The 17,804-nt window shown below is 41.0% G+C and overlaps 1 protein-coding gene across 2 annotated transcripts in view; it reads left to right on the top strand.

The window, feature by feature from the left end:
• The window catches only part of LOC144828553 (cytochrome P450 2K1-like), a 207,087-nt gene that overhangs the window by 140,985 nt on the left and 48,298 nt on the right, over positions 1-17,804 (top strand). For both annotated transcript variants that reach the window (XM_078686828.1, XM_078686826.1), the window contains exon 3: positions 8,646-8,830. In XM_078686828.1, coding sequence (XP_078542954.1) covers positions 8,646-8,830 — 185 coding nt within the window. The remainder of the gene's footprint in view (positions 1-8,645; positions 8,831-17,804) is intronic.

Raw genomic sequence — 17,804 nt, 5'->3', positions numbered from 1 at the left:
AACAGACCATATATATATATATATATAAGCAAGACATAACATTCCTTTTTCATTTCAACAGCACACCCTAGATCTTTATTACACAGCTTAGAGCCTATTTGTGAACTAAGAGGCCTGACAGACATGCTGCCTAAGATTCTCTACTAGTATATATCCTAAAGCCTAACTGACTTCAAGAATACATGTATTCCCATATTTTTATACACATCAACAAAGCAAATAATTCACCCAGATTCATTAAAAATCAATCTTGACTCACAGTGTGATCTTAGATACATGACCAGGATATTACATGTAATCTACCATGTCTGTCTCTGCATGCACTATGTGTGTCTCTGCTCATACCATCTCACTGTCTCTCTGCACCATCTTTACAGATTAAAGAAAAACGTGCAAATATAATTCTTTCTTTCACCCAGACACTCTGTGATCCTGGTCAAAATAGTCTGACACTTATACTAGAGAAGTAAGTTCATTCTGTTAGTTAGGCCCTTCTGGGCATGTGAGAAACATGACACACAGTGCAAAAAGAAACAGTACCCTATAAGCTAAGAGATGCAAACTGTGAGGAAACACAGGTGACATTATAGAAAAAGGTGAACATCTAATTCCTTAATTGACACAGACACTCAGTGTGATCCTTGTCAAAAAATTTAAAGCCATACATTTTACCCAAAAACATTTAGCATAGTAAATCATTTTAGACACAGAGCACAGCCCATTTAAATGACCACTACATTACAAGGCAGAAACCGGACTCATTTCCAAAATACTTTTCCAATATGCACCATTCATTTTTTTGCCAGCATTACATAGAAACAAGAGACACAATGCAAAAAGAAACAGTACCCTATAAGCTAAGAGATGCAAACTGTGAGGAGACACAGGTGACATTATAGAAAAAGGTGAAAATATAATTCCTTATTTCACACAGACACTCAGTGTGATCCTTGTCAAATATGTTAAAGACATACATTTTACCCAAAAACATTTACCATAGTAAATCGTTTTAGACACAGAGCACAGCCCATTTAAATGACCACTACATTACAAGGCAGAAACCTGACTCATTTCCAAAATACATTTCCAATATGCACCATTACATTTTTTACCAGCATTACAAAAAAACATGACACACAATGCAAGAATAAAGAAGCCCAATATGCTTCTTAATCTTCCCCATAGTGCATACAGCACTCTATCTATATAAAATTAATCATTACTCCCCTTTAAAAATGCTTTTGAAGATTTAGAACAGTGTCAGTCTCACACACACCAGAGTTTCTCTGAAATGCACCTCAGACACTGCAACCACAAATGGCCCCGATTCCCTGTAATTCTTCACACATATCCCTGGACTTAACCAATCAAAATTCTATTGGTTCTACATTTCAACACTTTCAAACTCACATAATATTCACCCATCCCCCCAGTGCTTATTCAGCCTGTTACGATGGTAACTCCCACCTAACTGAGCACACAGGTGAAAAGTTCATGATACTATGTTGCAAATGAACCCAGCAAGGGTGTTTGACTTCTCAATATAGCAGCTTATCCTGTGCAATGTTTCTTTCAATGACTTTTTCTCAACCATTAGAATTACTTCTTTCAAAAAACAGAAGCATGCACCCTAATTTTCAGTGGAGAATTTTGAGAAACCACCAATCATTTCTTCTTTTTCAAGTGCACTGAATCTCAACCACTTTTTTTCATAACTCCTACTTTCAAACTGCCATTTCATTTCCACAACTCATCTAAATACAACCACACCTACCTTCAAGATGCCTAAAGTCTGGATTGTGGGTCATAGCTTTGTTCACTGGAGTGAAAAAATATGCAGCAAACAGAGGTATTCCCAACCTTGATTTACCAAATGTGGATATTATGTGGATTGGCCAGAGAGGATTGAGATGTCACCAATTGATACCATTGGTAAAATCCTTTATGCATCTACCACACCCTGACCTCATAATTGTGCACTGTGGTGGAAATGACCTGGGCACTTTGACTGGGGTAGGTCTGGAAATGCTTTTAAAGGACACCTTTGGGCAATTGATGTCACTTTTTCCCAAAATTGCCTTTGGCATATTCTAATATATGCCAAAGGCAAACATGGAACTGGTCCAACCAATTTTGTCCACAGATTGAAAAAGCAAGGAAACATGTGAATAAATCTGTTTCTGCTTTCCTCAGAGACTATGGTATGGGTTCTATATACCACAACAACTTGCGTTACAACATGCAAGGCATCTATAGGCGAGATGGTGTACATTTTACAGATGAGGGGAATAAAGTCTTCCTCTTGAATTTTAGACTCTGCATCGTTACCTACTTGTAGGTACAAAAAACACCCACATAACACAACAGCTCTTTTCAGAACTACCCTACCTCTAAGCACTCTAAATTCTTTTTTTACTCTAATTTTTTTCACTGTTTTTTCCCCGTTGTGCGCTCAGGGTACGCGTACCTAGAAAAGGCCCGTGTAAGCGCACCCTGAGCTTACTCCGCGAAATAAAAAATAAAAATATATTAGTGTTTTTGCCCTTCAGGGTCCTACTAGGCCCCCCTAAGAAAACCCAGGGGGTCAGGGGGTCTCTACCCTGCCCCCTTTTATAGTATTCCCCTTTTATTTTTTCACCACTTGTGTCTTGATTCTACCGAGACACAAGATGGCAGACTCTCCGGACTGTTTGGGAGGTTGACAGACACCCGAGAGCCAATCAGCTTTCCGCTCGCCATCTTCCGTGGTGCGCCGGGTGCGCTTACCGGTACGCGTAACCAAAGCGCTCGAATCGCGCATATAGATATATATGTTTTTGAAGTTACTTTTCATAAAAACCACCAGAGCGATTATAACCAAGTATGGACAAGGCCCTACTACGTACCAGTCCCTACCATTTTGCAAAGTTTGGTGTAATTACGTTCAGCCGTTCGGGCTGTAGCCATGTCTAAATGTCCTATGGAAAATTGCATGGGGAAAGCACATTTGAAAGTGTTGAAATTTAGAACCAATTAAAATGTTACTTTGGTTTTGAATTTGTGTATGATGAAGTTTGATTGGTTATGTATATATGAAAAATGAGCGGGAAACATGGCCATTTTGTGATAGTACTGTCTGAGGTACATTTGTGAGGAATTTTTGGTGTTCAATTTCTGGTGTGAGATTTACACCGTACTAACTCTTCTCCTGCTTTCTAAAAGGTGAGTTGTTAATTTGTAAGGGGAACTATGTTGTACACTTTAAGTTAACTGGAAAAAAAAATTCTGTTAGTTATTTACTGTCCCTCTGTTATAGTTATGGATTGAGTTAGGCTTCATCACATGCAGTGCTTTATATTTCTAGTTCCTGCCTGATACTATACACTGCCCAAAGATAACTTCACTGTTAAAAACTCAGAAGTACCTTTCTCAACTTGACCCCTACAGTGCCCTAACTCTACTGATATAGTTATATAAAATATTTGAAAAAATGTGTGCATATTAATTTTAAAGAACTAAATACTAGATAAAGCTAGTTTTATATTATGTATTACTAAAAACGATAAATTAAAGCGATTATTTTTTTCTGCAATTTACAGCAAGAAATTTCAAAATAAAATGGATCACAATGAAGAGACCGTTGAAATTTCTTTTGAATTTTCCACTACTTTTATTGAGATTTTGAATGTCCTGGTTATTGACAGCACCAGTAATGAAGAAGTTTCTGTTGGAGGAGATGACATGAGGGATTTTTTTGATCAGTCTCTGGACGGCGAATTTCTCGAATGTTTGGAGACCATAGAGTTCCAGGAATCATCTTTGCAGACTTTTGATGAGGAGATTCCTGATGATGTGATTGATGAGGAAATTCCTGATGATGACATGTTACTAGTTCTTTTAAATTATGAAAATTCAGAAGAATAAATTTATATTTAGAAATTAAAAATTGTTTGAGACATTATTCATTTTTATTTGTAACTTATGAGGTAGTAGCAAAGTGATTGTAGTATAAAGTGAGACTTATAGTATAGAGTGCAACATATTTGTGTTACATAGTAAGTTTACTCATAGTTACTTCCCTTCTCCCAATATATTTTCTACAATGTGTATTTGACATCTCTTCTTCATCTCCTGCCTCCTTTCTCTCACTGTCTGTTTCTGATGCACCCTATTGCCGCCATTTTGTGTAGTTTCAGAAGAGAGTGAAATGTAATAGTTGAGAACGTGAAAATGTAGCAGGGTAGAGTGCCCCTGACCCCCTAGGCCTTCTCAGGGGGTCCCTAAAGGATCTGTTTCTGCTTTCCTGAGAGACTATGGTATGGGTTCCATATGCCACAATAACTTGCGTTACAACATGCAAGATATCTACAGAGGAGACGGTGTACATTTCTCAGATGAGGGGAACAGAGTCTTTCTCTTGATTTTTAGACTCTGCATCGGTACCTACTTGTAGGTACTTAAATCACCCACATAACACAACAGCTCTTTTTAGAGCTACCCTACCTCTAAGCACTCCAAATTCTTATTTTACACTATTTTCTTTCACTGTTTTTCCCTGTGGTACGCTCAGGGTACGCGTACATCCTTCTAGGCCCCCCTCAGAAAACCTAGGGGGTCAGGGGGTGTCTACCCTGCCCCCTTTTAATCATTTCCCCCTTTTTTTCACCTCTTGTGTCTCGATTCTACCGAGACACAAGATGGCGGACTCTCCGGACTGTTTGGAATGTTGACACCCGAGAGCGCGCATATAGATATATACATTTTTTTAAAGTTAATTTTCGTAAAAAACACTGGATCAATTTTCACTAAATATAGAAAAGGCACTTCTGCGTACCAGTCCCTACAATTTTGCAAAGTTTGGTGTAATTCCATTCAGCGGTTCGGGCTGTAGCCGTGTCTGAACGTCCTATAGAAATTAACATGGGGAAAACACGTTTTGGGACCCCCCTTTTTTCTCGGCCCCCGCATGACGAATCCCTCCGAAACTTCCAGGGAAGGAGCGGAGCGGAGCTGGCCTAGATTTTCGAGAATTACATGCAAATTCCTCAACCGGTGCCAAAGTTATTCCCAATAGAATGTTGCGGATATCCTATGGAAACTAGGTCCTAACTATAACTACCTACTGGCGACTGCCAGTAGGTAATATATATATATCCATATCCATACTAATATTATAAAGACAGAGCCGAAACCTTTGAAGTGGGTAATCTCAGTAACCACAGCACCAATCACAACACCCAATACAGTGTTGGAAAGGGCAGTTGCAGCAGAAGGACATAGGCTATGCAGACGGCCACCATATACATTTAAAAGGTAAAAGAACCGTGCCAGCAAAGTAGTCCCTTGTGGGCGTGTCTGCATTCTGCTGTGGGCATGTGCTGGGGGCGTGACAAACGCTGGGGGCATGTGGTAGGTTCCGCCCTTCATGCCATGTGAGTCGTAATTGCGCCACATCAAGGGGCACGCTGGGGGCGTGACAAACGCTGTGGGCGTGTGTCCGTGCTGTGGGCATGTGTCCGCCCTTCATGCCATGTGAAGCGCCAATTACGCAATTGCGCCGCATCAAGGGGCATGCTGGGGGCGTGACAAACGCTGGGGGCGTGTGCTACGTTCCGCACTTCATGCCATCTGGGCCGTACATTAATCAGATCCTCTGCTGTGGCCGTGTGCTGGGGGCGTCACAAAGGCGTTCACCTCAAAGTGTGGTAAGTAACAATTCGCAAGACTCCCTTGGGGGACTGCCCGTTGTCTCACACATACTGGGGGTGCCGAATGCATTGTGTGCCTTGGCCAGGGTGTATCTGAAAGGGCTGAACGCAGTGTGTGGCTTGGCCTGGGTGCGTCTAAAAAGCACTCGGGCCGAAGAGCGTCGGTGTGGGTCATAAAAAAATAAGAACAGCGGGAAACAATCATTCAAGACTCACACAATTCTAATTGTTAGATGGTCGCCGCTGGCCCTTAAGCGGGGGCACACGCGACTGAGAGTGTCTGCGGGGACAATTACTGCAGCCTCTCATGCGCGCTGTTACTGAACTATCACATTAAACCAAATTATACGCGCCTGCTAAAATCAGCCAGGGCTGTAGCCGGGCGTCAAGCGGGGGGACACGCGCCTGCTAACATCAACCAGGGCTGCAGCTGGGCCTCAAGCGGGGGATCATGCGAATGACCGTATCTGAATACACACATTACACACATTCTATTTCATACCCGGACAACGCTGGGACGGGCTGCTAGTATTTTATAAAGGTTAGAATATATGCTCTCATAATATGCTTTATATCTGTTGAGACCTGTATTTCATGCGTACAAACCTTTTCAAATGCAATTTGTATTTTGGGCGGGATTGTAAACACTAGCCATAACCATAGATATGTTCAGTGCTTATACATTTCGTTTTATTGAACTTAATATCGTGGAGTGGGTGTTATGTACGAATCTAGGACCCTAGTGTAATTTTCCTAATTCATGCCCATATATATAGGTATAAATCACACAATCCTTATATAGGCATAGAAATCATACCCATATTTGGACTGAGCCGATGCAGCCCAAATACGGCATGGCTACTTCCACTAAGTTCCGAGAATCCACAACGATTTCTTAGAGAAACCCGCCTTCAGCAGCTTGGGACACACCCTTGCCGGGACACCCACTGCGGGTAGCTGTGCGCTATATAAGCTCAACTACATACATATACATATACATCTAGGAAATCATGGAGTTTTCAAAGAACTGAGTCTTTGATGACGTTATTATGTCCAATCATACGTCAAACTCGGCACCTTCAAGGTATAAATATGCCTACATTTGCCCAGACAAGCACATGGTGGTTTGGAGCAGATCGACTATCTACTAGCCCGACGCCCTGCAGCAGCAAGTCCCGAAGGAAGCCGACTCTCCAGCAGACGCACTGAGAGACATTGTCATTTCTCCTGCCGAGAAATCCAGCTCCAGTGTTTCCAGGCTACCCTTGCGGTTTTACGGGAAATCAAGTCCTGAGAGAGAGATACAGGACCTCCCTCATTCTAAACCAAGGTACGGAGCTGATTAGACCCCTTAGAGAATTCTTGGATAATTTCTTGGCAGAGAAATACTAAACTTAAGCTACTCCTCACTTACTTCTTCCCTTGTACTAGACTTAGGTTAGGTACACCGGGGTAGGCGTATTTTAGAAGCACTAGTTGAGTATGTTTAGTCATTATTTTATCACTGTATGTATTATATGTATTTTAGGTGTTTTATGGCTTAGAAACCATATCATGCTATTACAGTACTACTTTATAATACTTATCGTATTATATACGCTGTACTTTATAACCAGTATTACGATTGTAGCAGTACATTTCATATGCTTGAGAAAGAAGACTTTTCAATAAATACTTTTTATTGAAAACGCCAGTCTCTCTATTTTCTCAGCACCTCTGGTGAAACGAGGCATGCACGATTGACTGAGTCAAATAGCTATCTATTGTTTCCGCGACTCTAGAGATTGATTTTTCATTCTTGGGAAGCAAAGTTGTAATCTTTATGTGGTTGTCAGAAACTAATCCCTTCTTGTGAATTCGAGAAAGTTTCTAGTGACCTCTGAGCTAGCTGGCACTCACAATTAAGTCTAATATATTCGATAGAGACCTAGTCGACCTCAGTCCTACGTCTAAACTATAGTATATGTCATTCCAATGCGCAGAGTCTATTGGGAATATAGGAACTACACTACACCCCCTAACAAGCGAAAGGCTTGTTCACCACAAAAAGTGACTTTTGTTTCAAATAAGCAGAATCTACAATTCACTGTGAAAAGTTCACGTCAACTGTTTGTTTTTCGGTGCAAACTCAATCTAGATTGTAAACAAAACAACTGTGACGGTAAAATAAAAGGGAACAAAATGAAATATTCTGAAAAAACAGGCTGATCCGAAAGCAACTAAAAGAAAAGTCTGCACACAGACTTATATTGCCAACAGTGCAAGAAGACACATTATTGGTCAGTACTCTGTAGGTGTAAACTAAACAACAAAATGGGGGTCAACAAACTCATATTAGCCACATACACAAAGTTTTTTTAACAGCACACAAACAAACCAATCAACAACGATGGGCGGGATATTAGCCCAGCCAGTGATTACGACATGTCTCCAAGATAGTACATGCGCGCTGCCAAGGCTCAACCTAAAACGGGAAGGTCTATGGACAAAGATAACATGCAAAGTGTGTCATAAGAATTGCCCAGAACTTTCAAAAAACAAAGTCTCAGAGGACTCAACTCACAGCAACCCTTTGTAAATGTGTGACTTATAACGTTGTTGTTTTAGTATCTATGAAAATTAAAGGGTGTTCCATGGTGTTTTAGTGAGCAGTTTCAAATCTCCTGTATCAGCTGGTATGGCATTACTGTGGTCAAAAGAACTTTCAATTCACACAGTTACTTATCACAAGAGAGCAGTATGGTGCAGTATGGTTCGCTGACAAAATTGGCAGATAATTTACTTTCTTAGAGTGTCTATCTCCCCAAACTATGTCACTCATGTTAAACATGTCCATTTGTTTGTATAACAAGTTTGATATGTTTCCGTTTTTTGCCCTTAAATCCCCATCTCAGGCATTTGCTTCAGAACTGAAAATAATGTCATAACCTGTTTCATATACTTTATTTCTGGTTTCAGGAAAAGTTCAAGAAGAGATTGAAAGGGTGTTGGGATCAGCCCAGGCGAGATATGAGCACCGAATTAGTATGCCTTACAACAATGCAGTTATCCATGAAATTCAGAGGTTTGCCAATATCTTGCCCATGAGCTTGCCTCATGAGACCGCAACAGATGTCACCTTTAAAGGATACTTTATTCCAAAGGTATGTGTGTTACTTCAGAAGATTACTTTCTATTGATGTGTCGATGTGTCGAGGTATAATTTGGCTTATGTGAGAAAGTGGATTAATAGTTGGGGTGGATGGTAGCCCCCCCATCAGTAATAATGTTACTATTCTTGTTAGGTCGAGTAAAGGTTTTAGTAATTTAAAGTAAAGCTCAACCCTTTGTTGTTGTGGTACAGAGCAGACAACCATGGCTGAAGAAAATATAAAAGAATAATTCACTCTGATGTTAAAAACATTTGGGCAAATCTAATCTGATATACCAATTGAGCAACACAAATATCTTCCAGCAGGAATTACCTTAGAATTATGTCATATAGGTACCATAGTTCTAAATGTTCATGCGGATCATCATTATTATTATTAATTGTACAATCAACCCATTCGATGTCAAACCCATAGAAGCAGGTCAGGGAGGAAGGTATCAAAACCCATCTCTAGGGTACCAGATATAGTGCCTCAATGATAAGCAATGCCACTCAAGGAGGACCGGATGTTAAAATACTCAGCAGACTCATAGCCAACCAAAATAAACACAACCCTGCAAAACGGGCACACTCTAACGGGTAAGCAGCTGATGCATAATATTAATAATTTTATAAAACTATGGGAAATCTGGCGTTAAAAGTCCTAAGATCAAATCCACAGTAGAAATCACAAACAGTGGAAAACATGCATTATCTGGTGTGTATGCAGCTGATGTGTAATGTGCAAGACAGCATTAAATGAATAATAAATACATTTTATGGCTGCCAAAAGAATCTTCAACATGGCCATATAGTTTGGTGCATATATGGAATGAAGGTACAGAAATGGCGAATACCAGGAGTAACCCCTGCAAGGTCAATGGTAAAGCAATGCTCATGGCAAAGATTAATCAGGAAACCAGGTGGACCTCAAGAAATTAAAAACAACCTGAAATGGTTCAAACAGGACCTGAATGTCAGTATACCTTCAGGGCTTTAATAATCCATGAAAGTAAGAATGAGCACACAAAAGTATCTTGGGGCCTTATTTCGACAGATCCACTGCTAGTTTTTTCACAATCACAGTTTTCATGGCAGTTGCAAAGTGTGGCGGTGAGGAAAGTAAAGGGATCCTACAAGGCCCCCTGTTGCCTCTGTGCCAAGGGATGCAGGCAGGGGGACACATGGTGTGCCAACAGAATATCATGCTCTGCACAGATATTAAAAAAAAATATATTGAGCACAGTTTAAAGATGACTTAATGAAAATTTGTCAGCTGCAACATCTGCAGATCGTAAAGAATGTGCAGGTAACATCTGTGTTGAACCTGACTGACCAGGGGCAACTGCATTGGGGGACTTCGCAGTCTAGACCATATGTAAAGAAAAGTGGCTACTGCACAGGTGTTGCTTTGGAAGTGTGATTAAATGCCAATGAGAACTGATACAGGAGCTGATGGTATGCAGGCTAGGCAAGGTGTCACTAAAGCTTTAATGTTGACAAATCTAAAGTTGACACTAAGGAAGTCAAATATGACAAGGGAAACCATCAAGTGAATATTTGTTTTATTATGATCACGGTCTTTTTAGTGAACATATTGAGAACAGATGTAAAAAGAAACAATACAGTGGCAATGAAGTGAATAATAAATTATTCAAAATAAATTGCAGCACTGTAAAGGTGTTTTAGAATTTCGTTGAGTGAAATGGTGGGACAAATCTCTATTTTTCAACCACTAATCTCCTGCCGCTCAGCTGAGCTGTTGTGTCAGCTGAGCTGTTTTAGTGCTAAAAGGCGTGTATGAGTTTCTAAGGTGGCCTCTCACCCTCATACCTTAGCCAAACAACAGTTGTATTGTCTGTCTGTCTGTCTGTCCAGTTGGTTGAGGTGTTCTCAGCAGATTGATAAGGCCAAGATGGCATAGAGAAGCCTGCTAGGGGCCTTCACCAAGGATGTTTACAGTCCGAGATTCTCCTTTCTGACTAATACTTATGTACACCAACCTTAAGTACACTTTTTTGATTATTTTCAAAAGAGCATGTCTCATAATGAATGTCAAATGCAAGAACTAATTTAATAATCTTATCAAATTCACTTACTTCTAAAAGGCATTGTAAATCATGAGAATACAAATGTTTTACATTATGAATGTGCAAACAATAATAAAGGCAACATGTGTACAAATGAGAACTGTGCACTCAAATTATTATATGAAATCTTTATAAATAAAAATTTATATTTTCATTTGTTCAAATCTCTGAAAGTTATTCACCAATTGATTTGAAATTTTGACACAACGTTGGATTTGAATCCGCGCATGTTTTTATATACACAACGTTGGATTCCAATATGCGCGTGTCGAATACGTGCGTGTTTTTAATCGAAAGCCCGAACAGACACATAAAAATGGCAATTTTTTGTTTGTTCCAAATCCTAAATCTCCTAAAGTTTTTCACTGATTGATTTGAAATTTTGACACAACGTTGGATTCGATTAAGCGCGTGTTTATACATACACAATGTTGGATTTGAATACGAGTGTGTCCAATACACGTGTGTTTTTAATCGAAAGGCTGAACAGACCCGATCGATTTGGTTGCTGCGCAACAACTACAAGAGACGCATAGAGACAATAGTCTACATATATTAGGATGGACAGTTGGTGTCAGGATGGCAGACCGGGAAGTGGGTGGAGGGAGGGGGGAAGAGTTGGTTCACTTTGCAACATTAAGAAAGGACGCATAGAGACAATAGTCTACATATATTAGGATGGACAGTTGGTGTCAGGATGGCAGAGCGAGAAGTGGGTGGAGGGAGGGGGGAGGAGTTTGTTCACTTTGCAACATTAGCGCGTGTTTATATATACACAACGTTGGATTTGAATACGCGCGGGAACAATACACGCATGTTTTTAATCGAAAGGCCGAACAGACCCTATTGATTTGCTTGCTGCGCAACAACTACAAGGGACGGATAGAGACAATAGTCACAAAAACATATTGTGGACCCGCAAGCATTGTGAAATTAGACATATTAGAAACGTGCGTTTACTCTTTTCTTTCTCTTCCACTTAACCAGACTGAGCCACAGCAAGGCGTGGCAGGGTACAGTTAGTATAAAATACATTGGGAGTATATAAACAGAAAATCTCAAAGATTAATTCTTCGCTGGAATGATAGAGCAACAATTCTAATAAAAATCTCAGTGTATATCTATGTGCATTGATAAATGAAAAAAGTCAGGCAAAACACCTTCGGCCAGATTCATCAACGTGAAATCGGCTCGCAAAGGGCCAGATTCTGAGATTCCGGCCCTTTGCGAGCGCTATTTTTGCATTTGGGATTCATCATCCTAAATGCAAAAATCGCAATTACAGACATCGCAAAATTGCGAAGAATCGCATTTAAGGAATCTCAATTAGAGATTCCTTAAATGCTATTGATGAACGTTTTTAAAATTGCGATTTCGCAATATGGGGCCGCTATTTACCGCGAAGTGTAACTTCGTGGTAAATAGCGAAAACTTAGAAAAATGCACTTTAGTGCATTTTTCTAAGTTGCATGTTACACACACACACATGTCCTTTGGACTTGTGTGTGCGCAACACCTGTGTACATTTGCATTTCAGGGGTGCTACAGGGTGTCCTTTGGACACCCTGGCACCCTTGAAATCGCTTCCTTATTTGCGATTCTCTAATTGCTAATCGCAAATAAGGAATGACTCCCCATTCATTCCTATGGGCCTTCCTTATTTGTGATTAGCAATTAGCGAATCGCAAATAAGGAAGCAGTAGAAATCGCATTTAATTGTGCGATTTCTACATGAATCCCGTTTTGCGAGTCCTTAATAGGGATTCCTTAATAATCGCTATTAAGGACTCGCAAATCGGGACATTGATGAATCTGGGGGCTTGTACTTAATTTAAATACGTGGCTTGGTATGAAGATTATAAAAGGAATTAAAAGTGAAAATCTGGCTTAAGATGAGACTAAAAACAGAAGCAGCTTTTGATTGTCTTCTCTTGTTTTACTGAGTTCATATCATTATGGATACAGATGGAAGTTTTGAAACATTCAGCATGGACAACTATCGACAAGGGAATTCACATATTGAGACAATGGTGTTATTTTTAAGTGTCACTTGAAGCAAAAAAAATCATTGCTACGCTTACTCTCCAACTGTTGAGGATGAAGCAAGAATGCAATTAATAATTCAAGATGGTGAAACTGCAGATGAATACTTCATCAGAGGCAGCACAGCTGTAGTTGTTGAGGCACTGCCTGAAGCAATACTGAAGGTAAATAAAATGTAAATGTAAATGTAAATGTAGTATACTTGTAAAGCGCACAGCTGCCCCAGCAACGGGGCGTCCCGGCGCTGTATAACTCTGGGGAACCCGTCCTGGCTTTCCCTGTGGGATGGTCCCTGCTGGGAGTCCCCAAGGTGGAGCCAGGCATCCCCGGAATTGGTGGGGCCGTTGTGGAGATTAGGCAAGCTAATGCCCAGAGTTGCCGAGTGGAACCCCTGATTAGAGTAAGCACTGAAGCGAGAATTATCAAGTCCGCTGAGGTGTGCAAGAATTGCGAGACTGTTGGTCCCAAGCATGTTGGCACATGTGTCAGCACAGTTGAAGACTTAACGATGGGTAACTATATTGCATTGTAGGGTACTTGAGCTCTCTGAGCAATCAAGCTACTTCCCAAGAATCAACAATAAATACAGCAGGTTGTTCCAAATGAATATTCATTATGGCAGTTTGATAACCATCCTAGCATTGAAATATAAGTGTCAGTCCAGGAGATTGAAGTTTGTGAAAATATAGTCCAGTGCAATTAATTTTCTTCCAAGATAGAATCAACTAACTGAACAGCATTGATATTCATGTTGAGTTTTAGTCCTTCAGTAGGAAACAATTAGATATTGCACACCCCACGATGAGAAAAGTAGTTGATATTCCACCGAACAAATTTGATAGCAAGAAAATGAAGGGATGAATCCAAAAATAGTTCAGTTAGTCAGTCAAAAGCTTTATTCAATTAATTAAAATAATAAAAGTATACAAAAACACACAATACAAAACACTACGTTACATAAAAAGAATCAGATTTTTTTAAACGATGCAGTTTCTAAGTGAGTGAGAGAATTTCATATAGTGATAAAAACAGCAAGAATACAGACCATAATTAATCATTAGGATATGTAAAATCAGGCAACATTAATCAGTAACGAAAATCTCCTACGTTTATGGCGTACAGCAGCGACTAAAAAACTAGCAATGTAGAAAATATCCCTAGCGGAGTTAAGCATTTGCAAATACAAAAGGGCTGGTTTAACTTGTAAAAAACCCTTGTCCCTCAGCAATGGAATTAAAAATTTCTTTCGAATATCAGAGTAGAAATCACAAAACATAATAAAATGCATAGTGTCTTGTGATGAAAAGTTATCACATTGGCAGGGACCTAGATTCACAGGATTGCCCCACCCTGGGGAGGTTCCCAATGTATGATGGATTAAATTAGAACGAAATCTAGTTAAAAGCCATCAATGGAGGGGCTTAGTCACCAATCGCAAGTAGGGCTCCATAGAGGGTGAGGTTAATGTTAAAAAATGGGCCCTAACTAATGGTTTCTTTCACTCCTATTCTTCCCGTTCCATCATTAAAAAATTAAAAAAATTGGATTTTATACCTTTTACATCTTCCCTCTTAATACATTCTGGGGAGTTGAAGAGATCAATGCGCCCAATTTTCCCAAACTAAGGGGTCGATTATGATTGCGGTGAATCCGCATTTTCCGGGCCGGTGGAAGCCACCGTCGGCCCGGAGGATGCGGATTCACCGCCGCGGTCAGAGAAAACACCCACCGCCAGATTATGATGGCGGTGGGAACAGCGGCGGCCGGCAGGTCCGTCTGCCGCTGATCCGCGGGGTGTTGACCGCAATTTGGTGGCAGTGTCTGCAAGACACCGTCAGCCAAATTAGGATGAGTGTGTAAACATGCTTTTCCGTGGTGGCTTTTCCGTCGTGGAAAAGCATGTGGACCTTTGCTTCTGGGAGCCCCTTGCGGGCCCCCAGGTTGAAGGGGGGGGGGGTGCACATGGGGGGTACCTATGGTACCCCCCTGCATTTGCATGCACAAAACGGCAGGCACCGCGCGGTGCCTGCCGCTTTGTGCATGTAAATGCAAAGTATGCATTTTTAACCTTGCGGCGGGTGCTGCTTCAAGCAGCACCCGCCGCAATGTTAAAGATACGGTTATGGAGGGAACGCCCTGCCCCTGTGGACGGTCCCTCCACCTTGGGGGTGGCGGACGGACGCAGGTCCTTCCGCCATCATAATCGACCGCATAGATTTGACATAAGCCAGCCACGGCACACAGCTAGCTTTATCAAGAGAAACACAGTCCCGTAAGATCAAATGATTCAGGGTAATTTCCGGGTTAAGCCAGGTTTTTAACTAGCAAACCAACCGGGTAACTTTCAATAGATCAGTAGGATAGCCCAACCCCACTTCTGTATGAATAACAAAGGTGGGTGTAGATTGGTGCACGGACAGGAGGGTTCTTAAAAATCTGTTTTCTGCCAACTGGATACCATCCTGTTGTGTATAACCCCAAATGGAGGAACCATAGGTAGCAATGGCCATGCATTTGGATCTATATATACTCAGCAAAGCCTCAAATGGTCTCGCGCCCAATCTTCGAGCAAACCCCATTAGAGTAGTCCTTGACCTAACCAGAGCGTTTCTTTTCATTTTCTGTTGGGGAGCCCAAGAGCCTCTTTCATCGAAGAGAACCCCCAGATATGTAAAAGAGGGGACTCTGGTTACCTCTACTCTGTTACAGTAAAAGGTTTTAGGGTTCCTACTACGTTTACCTGCTATCATAACATGGGACTTCTGAGTATTCACCACTAGGTCCAAGGACAACATAAAATCGCCAAAGGCGTTCAAAAGTCTCTGAAGGCCTATACCAGTACGTGCCAACAATACTGCATCATCCGCGTATAGGAGAATCGGAATAGCGGTTTCTCCTACACGCTGGATATCTAAGCATGCCTCAGCTAGAGATTTCTCTAATGCATTAATATAAAGTGTAAAAAGAAGGGGAGCCAGACTACATCCTTGTCTGACTCCCCTCTCAGATTTAAAATGTCTACAACATCTACCATCTTGCGTGACCCTGACTGTTGCGGAAAGACCCTGGTGAAGGCCTGCTAGAAAATAAAATAAACATGGATCAATGCCCATATCCAATAATATGGTCCAAAGCTTTGACCTGTTAACCAGGTCAAAAGCTGAGGAGAGGTCAATGAAACCCATATAGATAGAACCTTCCTTCGCCACCGTATATTTACTTATTAGAAGATGTAAATTCAGGCACTGATCCAGGGTGCTTCTTCCCTGTCTAAAACCATATTGGAGGTTAGAGAGTACCTCGCTACAATTTACCCAATCCATAAGCTTAACCAGGATGACTCTACCCAAGATTTTCACGGCTGAATCAATCAATGAAATGGGTCTGTAGCAGCGAGGATACCCTCTTTGCTCTTTTTTAAAGACAGGAATGATTGTTGACAGAGCCCACGATCTGGGGAACCCCTGGGTCCCTGAGGAATTAAAAACGTTTGTTAAAATCCTGGTCCAAAATTTGGGTTCCCCTTGTACAAATCCGCCGGCACGCCGTCTGGCCCTGGCGCTTTATTTTTGGAGGTTTCGGTGATAGCCCTTTCTACCTCTGGCTCCTCAAAAGTTTGTAAAGGCACGGCTCCCTGGGGCACTTCACTTAGTAAAAAATGATCGATTCCCTTGGAACCATAAATAGCCTCAAAATGGGCAGGCCACTGGTCCTCTTGGATATTACACTCCAAAGGAGTGTTATCTGTGCTGGAGAAAAGGGGGTGTTAATTATCGCCCAGAATTTCGAGCTATCTTTCAAAACCTCTTCTAACAGGAGGTTATCCCATGCTTCTTCCTTAATCTCTTGTATTCGCCGGGTAATCTCCTGTTGATAATTTTTCCTCAAACATGCTATACGTACCCTGTCTACAGGTTTACTTTTCAGAGCCAGAAGCAGATTTTCATGTGCCTGGGTACAATCACCATTAAAGCATCTTTCACCCTTATGTCCTTTAAACTTACTTTTAATGGTTAGGTCAGTTGCAATCTGATTACAGATTCCTTCAAAAGCTTAAAAAATATCCCGCGGAGAGTTGGAGATATCCAGACATATGACTATTCTATCCTGAGCCTTAACTAAGAGTTCAGCAAAGAATGTCTCACGGACTACTTTAGTCCATTTAAGCCTCCTCCCTTGATCTCTAGTTGCAATAGAACTACCTCCCACACTCTTAACCTCTGTTGTTTTAGAACCACAATCCCATTGTATCACTAGAATAACTGGGTTGTGGTCACTAAAAATAGAACAACTGGCGGTGTAAGCCACTACCTTTAAGGATATTGCCATTGACAAAAAATGTAATCGATGATAGTATCCCTATCCTTAGCTTTAAAGGTGGGCACACTTTCCTTCCTGTCAATAAAGCTAGGTTCGAAGAGGTTAGCACTAGCTAAGAGGTCCTCTAGGGCCTCTCCCTGTTTTGAATGCTCAAAGTGTGGGGTTGTAAGGGAAAATGGCCCCAAGAAATTATCAACATGACACTCCGACTCACATGGATGAATGTTAAAATCACCCATAAGGATGATATCGAACAACGTGCATTCTTTTGACCTATAATCCGCTAAAAATCCATCCCAAAAGATTAGATGTTGGTTTATAAAATCACAATCTCCAGAATTATAAAAGTTAACAAACAATAATTTGGGAAGTTTCAAGGTGGTTAATTCCACAATAAGGCAGTTACAACATCCCACTTCCATCAACCTGAAGAACCCTTCAAGTTTTAAAGAAAAAGGCTTCCCTTAGCTCTACCAGCCCGGCCTGGACAAGCTGGTATGCCATAATATTTAAACCCATCCAAGCAGAAGTTGT

Source organism: Lissotriton helveticus, chromosome 4_1 (assembly GCF_964261635.1).
Source record: "Lissotriton helveticus chromosome 4_1, aLisHel1.1, whole genome shotgun sequence".
Classification (NCBI taxonomy): domain Eukaryota; kingdom Metazoa; phylum Chordata; class Amphibia; order Caudata; family Salamandridae; genus Lissotriton; species Lissotriton helveticus.
The sequence above is the reverse complement of the archived record's forward strand: the minus strand, read 5'-3'. Positions and strand labels throughout refer to the sequence as shown.